Source organism: Lepidochelys kempii, chromosome 4 (assembly GCF_965140285.1).
Source record: "Lepidochelys kempii isolate rLepKem1 chromosome 4, rLepKem1.hap1, whole genome shotgun sequence".
Taxonomy (NCBI): Eukaryota; Metazoa; Chordata; order Testudines; family Cheloniidae; genus Lepidochelys; species Lepidochelys kempii.
Window position 1 is genome coordinate 12650331 of NC_136383.1, and position 10219 is coordinate 12660549.

A 10219-nucleotide genomic window follows, 5' to 3' on the forward strand; every position below is an offset into this window, starting at 1 on the left:
AAACCTGAGTTCTATTTCCAGTTCTGTCACTTCACTTCTGTTTATCCTTCATCCTTTATTTAGATTATAAACTCTCTGGGGCAGGGACTGGCTCTTCCTATGTATCTGTACAGTGCCTAGTACAATGGGGCTCTGAGCCTGAATCCTCCAGCTGCTACTACAGTACAAATAATAGTAGCCCGAACACGTGATTTTAAAGTCAGATTTCTCAGGACATCTCAGGACTAGAAGCAAGAGTGGTGCTCCACTGTCAATCTGGAAATCACTCTCCTCCCCAACCCCCCACTTGTAGCCCTCTGCGTAACTGCCTGTAAACATGTCACTGGTCTAGGAATGAACATGATCCATCCTGGCCCTCGTGCCAGCATAATTTGGTGCCCCTTTGGGATCCTTTGCTGTCCTACTGCTTGCTTGGCAGCACACCAAGTTAAAAGTGCTGCAATAATTCTACCCATCAGTAGATCTTTGAAAGAACCAAATCTTCCCTTGAGCATTAAACCAATTGCAGTGTCTGGTTTCAACACCCCCAACCACATCTTACAGCGGTGTTTGAGAGCTAGCACCCTGGGCTGTTATTTTAGGAAACAAATAGCTCTATCATTTGCACACACCCTTATAGGCAGATGACACTCCTCTAAACTCAAGTTCTTCAAAAGAAGGGAAGGCAGGATGAAGACCTCTTTGTTACTGTGGGGAGTCCTGGCAGTTTTCTTGGGGGCTGCTCTTGTGGCAGGTAGGTGTGAAATGAAATGAAGACCATTATAAATGATGCTTAACTATAAACTTGCATTTGGGTAGCTGTGCTGAACAGTCACCTGTCATCAGTGATCTTCATAGGCAGGCAAGGCAAGCCTCTTTCTGCTAGGTCCGGACCCAACACCCACTGAAATCAATCTGCACTGGACTTGACTTGGGGCCTTGGTCTGTCTCTGCACCCAAAGAGTGATGTTTTGAAAAATCCCTGTTGCAGTGCTAAGGGAGTGATCGCTAGCTACTCAGTAATGCCTTAGTATTAGCTGTGTGGTTCTCAGACCTTTGTACTGGTGACCCCTTTCACACAGCAAGCCTCTGAGTGCAATTCCCCTTATAAATTAAAAACTTTTAAAATATATTTAACACTATTATTAACGCTGGCGGTGAAGCGGAGTTTGGGGTGGAGGCTGACAGCCCACAACCCCCCCGTATAATAACCTCACGACCCCCTGAGGGGTCAGAACCCCCAGTTTGAGAATCCCTGTTTTAATCAGAGGTTCTGCATCAATGAGCTGAAAGTGCAGGTGTTTTCTCTTTCTCCCACTTGGGAAGCTCACAAGGCTGACTTTGCCTAACTAGAATTAAAGGCTTCTAAATACTTCTTTCTGAGTGTATCTGCCTGTTACAATGGGGCTGGATTCTGCCCTCACTGTAGTTTTACAGCACGTAACTCTGCTGATTTAAATGGAGATATTCCTGGGTTACACTTGTCTAAGTGAGATAAGAATCTTGTCCATACAGAATAGAAAAAATGGTTGACAGGTAGTATATACTGACTATTTTGATGTGACTTTTTTACACAATGGTGTAACTTAGGTCAAATTCTTCTCTGTAATCTATTCCGCTGTTAATTGGAACAGTACACCCCCAGGTCCATTACATCCTGCATTTTCTCTAATCTTGCTAACATTAAGGGCTACATTTTGCATTAATTTATAATTTCTTTAAAAGTATTGATTTCATAGAGATGTAGCTGAGTGCAGAATTTGGCTGCAGGAGTGTACAGTAATCGGTGACAGTGGTCGATTGTCAAATATGCACCAGGTCAACCGAAAGTTGAACTTGCTTCTTCTCATTGGAATTATTACAGCCTCTAATGTGTGTGCAAGTCACAGTGAAGTCTATGTGAGCTAAGTGCCTCTCTGGGAGCATAATTTGGCCCATTTGTTTTTAAATGAATCCATTTTGGGTCTAATTGGATTTATTCTTGCTTTAATAATGGAAACGGTTTAAAATTCAGCAGTGCATGAGCAGCCATTTTGCAATTTCTTTGCTTCTTTAATATGCTGCAGATGATTGTTTATGGATTTTATTGAATGCCATATCCATATATCATGGCATTTTACTTGACAACCCAATGTTAAGAGAGACATTTCTCAAATCCATTTTACACTCAGCCACATGCAGAATAGATTTATCCAACCTTCAGTCATTCATAAGCAGCTCTCCCGATGCCCTGTTTAACCACTGCTAAACTTTGACAGGTTTCAGAGTAGCAGCGATGTTAGTCTGTAGTCGCAAAAAGCAAAGGATACTTGTGGCACCTTAGAGACTAACCAATTTATTTGAGCATAAGCTTTCGCTACAGCTTATGCTCAAATAAATTGGTTAGTCTCTAAGGTGCCACAAGTACTCCTTTTCTTTTTGCTAAACTTTGCTTTTCCTAAGGAGTCTTTGTTGCTCCACTGGGACATGCAGACATTATTATATAGCTGAAGTGCCAGGGATGATGGTGTATTTTCACTTTTGTGATTTATAAGATGTATTAAATTTTACAAAAATTATAGAGCAATTATTATTACATATAATTACATTGATTATTAATTATTATTATTATAAGTGAAGTCAATGGAGTTACACCACAGGGATGAATCTGGCCCATTATTTTTAGCGTACCGTAACAGTCTTTAGAGCATGTCTTCCTAAATGTTCACTAATGATTTGCTCTGAATAATACAGTTACAGAATTAGGGTCTGATCCAAAGCCTGGCTAAGCTAGTGGGAGTCTACTGACTTCAGTGGCCTTTAGATCAAACCCTTGGGGAGAACAGTAACAGACGCAATACATAATACAGTTACAAAACGGCAGAGGGCGATGGAGAGGAAGAAGAAAAGGCTATAGAGGTGAAATGTGAAAAGAGATCAAGAATCACTGAGGCAGAGACACAGGAAGGCTCGATTCTTTCAGAGGAAAGGCTCTTGTTTCATCAGTTACCTAGATTGTGGAGGGGGCAGAGAGCAGAGAAGGATAAAGGTCATGAAACCTGACTCATAGTTATATGTCAAATACGATTATGGAGTTCTGTATTTTGGGCCTGTAGTAAGGGGATATGAAAGTACTATGGCATCAGAAGAGTACAGTGTAAACAGAATTATACTCTAGCTACATTCTTTGCATTACATTAGTGCCTACAGGTCTCTAAGTAGGGTGGGGCTCCATTGGACTAGGTGCTGTCTCTCACTGTGTGTCTCTACAATACCTGCCCCAAAGAGCTTCCTGCTTAAATAGACTGCACAGGGGTGGGGATGGGAAATGAGGCATATAGAGGTGAAGTGACTTTCTCAAGGTTACATAGCAGGTCAGTGGCAGACCCAAGAACAGAACCGCAGGACTCCTGAGTCCCAGGGAACTGCTCTAGCCACTCGATAACAGTGCCTTTATTTCTCGTGAGGAATGGGCTTGCAGAGGCTTCAGTCAGAATTAAAACAGCACCAGAGGGCAGTTAAGAAGGGAAAGTCTTTGGAATGTGCAGGAATGGGAAGCGCTGAATCCTGGGCAACACTTAGCATCTGAAATGAGATGCTGCCTCTAAGTTTGCACTCACACACTGAGTACAATCCCCTGCACGTGCCACCCATAGAATTCTTCACTTGTGGGAGCCCGTGACAGGGCACAAAAAAATGTTCACGCAGCAGGTGCACTCAAGCGTTCAACGGTGTGTGCAAAAGACCCCGCAGAAAGCCAGCTCTGTGGTGACTCAAAGAACGCCATTCTCCGGCCTTCACGGGGCCACTTCAGGACTATGAAACTTTTGAGTCCCATGAAAAAGTAGGGGCTTAACTTAAGTGGGGCCTAAGGGGTACGTCCCAGCTCAAGCAGACAGACAGATGTGTCCTAGTTCTGCTCAAGCTCGTACACTACAAAGCAGCAGGGTGGCCAGGGGTAGCCCGGGCTAGCCAGCTGAGTACAAACCTGCCCAGCCCCCCGGATACATAGTTGGGTGGCTGGCCCAAGCTGCCAGCAGTGCTGCTGTGGCCACTACTCTGCTATTTTTAACCCGCAAGCTCAAGCTGAGCAAGCACATCTGATGTCTGTCTGCTTCAGCTAGGAAGCACACTCTGTGAGATGGGGGATTCCCAGAGTTGGGGGCGGGGGTCCCTAGGCCCAGCCATGTGCCTCAGCAGACAGCCACAAACCTCCCTCCTAGGAGGCTGGGAGTCAACCCCTGGCGCGAGCACCAGGTTAACAACACAACAACACGTGTATCTAACCCAGGAGCAGACCCAGGTCAGGTTCTCTGGTAGGAGTTACACAGCGGCGCCCCACCCCCGCCCTGCACCTCTCCTCTGGGGTTAGTCAAGCCTGTCTGCTGTGCACTCTGAGGCTGCCACGGATTGTGAGCTCAAACTGGTGTGTCTAGTGTCTTGCCCTGTGGTCTCAGCTCTGCATGCTGCGGGTCAGTAAGATCCCCTTTGGCCGGCGGCAGCAGCTGGCAGCTCTCCTCCAAGCAGCTCCTTGGTCAGGTTCAGTCTCTCCCCAGCTCAGGGTACTGCTGCTCCTGCTCAGCTCTTTCTTTTCTCTTGCCCCATCTCAGTCTGACTCTTATTCCCTCTGCCACCCACCTCTGTTCATTGGCTCAAACCCTCCCAGCTGGTCCATAGTTAATGCTGGGTCCTTGTTTTTGGAGTGGCTTTCCCTCCCCCCACAGCCAGTCTCAATCTTTTCTTTTTCCTGCCTGATCCCAAACAAACTAGGAGTGGGAAGGGATCCTGAGGCTGACTCTTACCAAGTGGCTCCAGCCCCAACGGCCAGAGTCCTCTTTCAAACCCGGTGAATGCTCCAGCGGTGCCCCACATACCGTCTGGGACCTGGCTAGATATTTGCAGCTGTATTTCTCCAGTCTGCACACAGGTTTGCAGTTCTGGTGGCACATGTACAATCAGGCACCCAAGGGGTTATATTGCACTGAAGTTGGTTTCTACCTTTGGAGAACTGGCCCTGAGTGTTGGCGGGTCAAACCCTGCTATCGTCACCAGGTACATCGCGAGCAAAGTCTATGGATCTGTTTCTGCTATGGGTGAATTTGGCCTTGTAAAGACAAAGTCACTACTTAGGAGCTATAAAAATGCCCAAACTTTAGCTGAAGGGTTTCAGAATTCCCAGTGGGAACTCCCAGCTGACCATTGTGTTCTCCCTCTGCTTTGGAGGAGTAACTATGAAGTTAGGACTGATTCTGACAGTGCTGCTGAAGCTGCCCAGTGTAGGGCGGACCCCACCACCCTGAGGAGAGGCTGGAATGCTGGTGGGATTGTTACTGCTCATGCTCCAGCCAGCTTTGGGATGGCAGAGCTCTGTGTTGGTCCTAACGTACAGAAGTGGGGTAGTGGTTTCCCTTTAAATAGCTTGTGAACTCTCTATTGGCCCTCGTGGTCTTCTGTTTCAGAAGCCAGTGTGTATATGAGGCTAGGCTTTCCATGTTATTTATGTTTAGGATACACAGGTATTTGGACCATACTCGATCCATTGTGGTTCCCTCATATTCTGCGTAAGAAGCAAAAGACAACCCTTGAGCTGCCAGGCATGCAGCAGAACATCTTCCTTGGCTAACGCTGGGGTATTGGCACAGGTTCTTCACTCCTGTTTAACAGGAAACCTGCACCTTTCGTCTCTCAGACCCTCTCCAGCTATGCATCATTTCTGACTTCCTTCCCTACTTCCTCTCCATTTCAGACCCAGCTGTTCGAGTAAGTGGTGAAAGGAGACCATGCTGACTTTGGGGCTGAGCAGTGAGGGATTCAGTTTTGCAGGAGGGCCTGCAATGACTGAACAGATGTTAGATGAGAACCACATTGGACATTACTGAGCGGTTGATAAGATGTCCGAACAATACAGTAAATCAATTCCAGGAACTGGCAAGAATTTTCTTTTCTCTTGTTTTTCTCTCCTTTTAAAACCCATCCTGTGTTCCCAGGTTATGAGGATGAGGAGGCGAAAGAGCACGTCCTAGTTGATAACAAGTGTAAATGTGCAAGGGTGACCTCAAGGTTTGTCCCTTCTAAAGACAACCCCGAGGAAGAAGTCCTGGTGAGAAACATACGAGTCATGTAAGTGGCAAACAATGCTTGATTTGAAGTAGGTAAAGATGAGGTGACACGGCCCACCAGGTTCCTTTTCTTTGTCTCACTTCAGCATATTAGTTATGGGACATGATCGTGTTTCATTATGTCCTGGTTTTCATGTTATAGTGTAAGTAATTAGGATTTCATTGACACCCACCTAGTGCTCTAATGGGCTGTAGTGTATAGTACCGTAGACTAGTGGAAAATGGTCCAAGTCACACTACATGTTGCTGAATTCCAGCTGCATGGTGCTTTTTCCACCAGTCCAAAACACAGCTCAGAAATGTTTCTGAAGGGTTGACAGTAGCTTTGTAAGATACATGGAAGGAGACAAGAGTAGCCTTTCTCCTGTCCTGATAATGAGGGACACTGGCTGGCACAGAACATAGGATTGCCATTCCAGAGTGGACTCCTGGTCCAAAAAATCTGAGAGTTTGTCCCTGGGAGAGGCCAATGCCGGATTTCTCAGGGAATGCCAAACTCCCATGCTGCAATCAGCTAATTAATTGTCTGCTCACAGGGCCTAATTCTGCACTCTTTACTCGCACTGAGTGAGGGACGTTTTGTCTGAGTAAGGAGGGCAGCACTGGAGCCATGGGAGTTCAGGAAGGGCTCACTTTAAGAAAGGGAGCGAGTCAGTCACCCACCCACCCAGCCACCTGAAAGTGAGCTAGTCTCATATGTGTTGTGTCCCAGTTTCCACCAGCTCAAGAGAGGGCAAGAGGAACATCAGTGCCATGATGTCATTACTGAAAGCATAATCTGTGGCAAGTGGCACTTGTGGAAATTGTTCCATTACTCACTAGTGGCCTAACACGGTGCAATGCTTTGACACTCTCCAGTCTTTCCATGGTGGTGTCTGGCAATGATGCAAGAAAGACCCTGTTGCTCTTGAGGGTATTTGAAGGCTCAGTCAGGTATAACACATATCCGTTCTACAGATCAAGTATCTGAAACTTCATGGGGAGTGGAAGGGGAAGAGATGAAAATATCTGAACACAGAAAAAGATAAGAACTTGGATTCTGTGAATCAGAACAATCATGACACATTGTGGAGCTTGCAGAATTCATTAATTTGTGGTCACTTGATAGTCCTGTTCTTTTTTTTTTTTCCCCTTAGAGTCCCCCTGATGAGCAGACAGAATATCACTGATCCCACCTCACCAGTGAGAACCACCTTTGTCTACCGGCTGTCTGAGCTGTGAGTAATTGTCTTTACTGCATTAATTTCAGAACACTTTGCCCTTCCATCACTCTGTCCAAACATCAATGAATTAATCCTCACCACATCCCATTAGACAGATATGGGAATTGAGGGAGAAGTTTTGTGGCTTGTCCAAAGTCACGGGAATTCTGCTACAGAGCTTGGGAACAGAATCCCCAACCTCCACTCCAGTGACTTAACCACAAGCCTGTCCTTCCTATGGAGTGGAAATTCAGGATTTACCATGGTGAATTTAGGTGTAGAAACTAAACAAATCCCTTCATAAAAGGTCATTTTTTAAAATAGTGCCATGATGCACAGAGCACCAATACATTAAAATCCAATTCCCGTGTGAGATCATGGGGCAAAAGCAAGACCTTGACTTCTAGCATAGACAGTGATGAAGCTGACAGGGATCTCACCTCTGCACAGAGCCTGATCAGGCTAAGGCTGACTCCAATGTGTGTGAGATTCAGTGTAAATGTAAGATGTTGGGTCAAATTCTCTGCTGCTCTAACTCAGGATTTTATCCTGAGTCTTGAAATATTTGGTGTTTTAAGTAAAGTTCCAGCTCCTGGAGTCCTGTGATCAGAGGAGAATCACAGTTTTCATTGAAGATGAAAGTGAGTTTCTAGCCCTCATGGTTGCAGAGAAAAGCTTGAAAAAGTGACCCAACTGCACGCTGAAGGCTCAAAAACTGAAAAGCAAATAAAAAGAAACCCATGTTTATTGTTAACCAACCTCATCATTTTGGGGACCTGACTCATCATTTTTGAAGGTTTGGGGGCTGGCCCTGGTGCCAGAGAATTGGACTATTTGCTCCTAAATCAGGATAGGGCCTGGCTGCTCCAGCAAAGCCCGACTGACGTGTGACTGCCAAAGTAGCAATGAGGACTTGAGCCCTCTCCTGTGCGGTGGCCTCTTTCAGTGACCACTGCCTAACATGCATTCCATCCTATCTGTCTTCCAGCTGCAAAAAATGTGATCCCACAGAAGTGGAGGTAGGTGACCAGGTAGTTACTGCTGAGCAGAGCAACAACTGCAGCATTTCTGATACCTGCTACACCTATGACAGGAACAAGTGCTACACCACGACCTTCCCGTTTTTCTACGGCGGGGAGACCAACACCCTCCGAGCAGCCCTGACTCCAGAATCCTGCTACGCTAATTAGATTAAACCACTGCTGTTAGAGTGCCTGGTTATTCTGTAATCTGCCCCCACAGACCAAAACACATTTATGTTAGCATGGTAAGAAAGACAGTGTCTGAAATATCAGCTCCTCACAGTTAATGTGTTAGCTACATGAAAAGTAATGCCTTCCTTCTATAGCACATGGTGGTTATAAATATAACGGAATAGTTAAGCCAATTATGCCTGGTGGGAAAAATCCTATATTGTGGGGCAGATCCTCAGCTGGTATAAATCAATGTAACTGCCTTGAAATCATGGGAGCTACACTAACTTACCCCAGTGGGGGATCTGGCTTGGACAGTTTTCATTCAGTCCTCCTTCAGACAAGACTTTCATTACAGTCAGTGGGAGTTTTGCCCTAGTAACAAAGGCAGGATTTGTTCTTCTCTCTGTACATAGAAACAGTGAAATCCAAATGCCATGCCAGTGTTTGGATTCAGATTTCCACAATTATGTTTTCCAAAGCAATTTCTCCAATGTCATGGTCTTTTTGGTTAATACAATACCTTTTAGCCCCGAGAGATAACGCCACCGCACATAAAATATCAGTGTGCAATTTGAGATGGCCCCTTGTTTGTGTTCTTTTGGAAACCCCCCACTTAAATTATCTAAAGTAATCCTTTGCACAAACTTTAAGTAACACAAGACCATATTGTTACACTTCCACCTACGAGCATAATAGAAATCAGTGCCATTATTGAGAAGGAGGCCATTCAGGACGGGGCTTTCAAAGATGCCTATGGGATTTGGAAACCCACTTTCTATTAATCCCTTATGTGGCTTTGAAAATCACATTCTCAGTGTATCTCAGCATATTTAGAGAAGACTGAAGATGCTGCTGCTCTTGAGTATTTTTAAATGGTGCCAAAATAGCATGTGTTACAGGAATGGTACATTATTCTTTCACTATATATTTGAGATTGAGCTACTGCCCAGTGATATTTCACTGCTCTGTGTTTCCATGCTGACAATTATTAATGCTGTCTCCAATTCATCTAACACTGTGGAGAACCACTTATTTCTTTCAGTTTAAAGAAATAAATAAATGGTCTAGGTCCTGATTCTGCATTCAGAGGTGCACTGACGGCCTTTGGGCTTACACGATCTGATTGCAAGAATGGGGCCCTAGTTAGGGCTTCCTTCCAGTCCTCTACACCAGATTCCTTTCTCTTGTTTGTAGAAGGAATTCTCACCTATCAAAGAGGCTGATATTACGTCGCACCATTCATCACATTTGAGTGCGTCATACCTTGTGTTTTCACTAGGCAGTCATATATGAAAGTCCATAAACTGTGTGCAGCATTACCCCTGAGAAGGCTCATACATTCCTCCCCATTATAAAAATTGGTTGCACATCCCTAGACTATTCTGAGAAACCCTGGCATATTTCGTGTAGTAACAAAATAGAGCAAGAGCTATGTACCCATGATTTCAGCTTTGTTAGCAAGATTGAAATAATTAAATAGATTTTTCTGCAACTATCTGTGTGTGAATTGTAAATGGTATTAAAAGGTAGAATCTGGTCTCTACTGGTTTTCCTCCAATCTTCAAGGTGAAGAAGAAGAATTTGCACTAAATAACTGACTATAGTTATGGCTCCATGTCTGTCACGGAGGTCGGAGAAGTCACAGATTCCCTGACTTTCCATGACCTCCATGATTTCTGCAGCGGCCAGTGAGGCTGATCCCAGGGCCGCCCCAAGCAGCTGGCTCTGGGGCCAGCTGCTCAAG

At 45.1% G+C, this 10219-nt stretch overlaps 1 protein-coding gene across 1 annotated transcript; it reads left to right on the top strand.

Annotated features, from left to right (window-relative positions):
* Nucleotides 1-622: 622 nt before the first annotated feature.
* JCHAIN (joining chain of multimeric IgA and IgM) lies at nucleotides 623-9970 on the top strand. The gene is made up of 4 exons (XM_073340022.2): nucleotides 623-733; nucleotides 5946-6078; nucleotides 7214-7294; nucleotides 8268-9970. Exons 1-4 carry the CDS (start codon nucleotides 670-672, stop codon nucleotides 8467-8469), a joined length of 480 nt encoding a protein of 159 aa, XP_073196123.1. The 5' UTR covers nucleotides 623-669; the 3' UTR covers nucleotides 8470-9970.
* Nucleotides 9971-10219: the final 249 nt, after the last annotated feature.

Excerpts from the sequence above, each read along its gene's own strand:
- JCHAIN (XM_073340022.2), top strand. The coding sequence starts at position 670 with ATGAAGACCTCTTTGTTACTGTGGGGAGTCCTGGCAGTTTTCTTGGGG. Across the intron at positions 734-5,945 it reads GGGGGCTGCTCTTGTGGCAG|GTTATGAGGATGAGGAGGCG; the intron begins GTAGGTGTGAAA and ends CTGTGTTCCCAG. Across the intron at positions 7,295-8,267 it reads GTCTACCGGCTGTCTGAGCT|CTGCAAAAAATGTGATCCCA; the intron begins GTGAGTAATTGT and ends TCTGTCTTCCAG.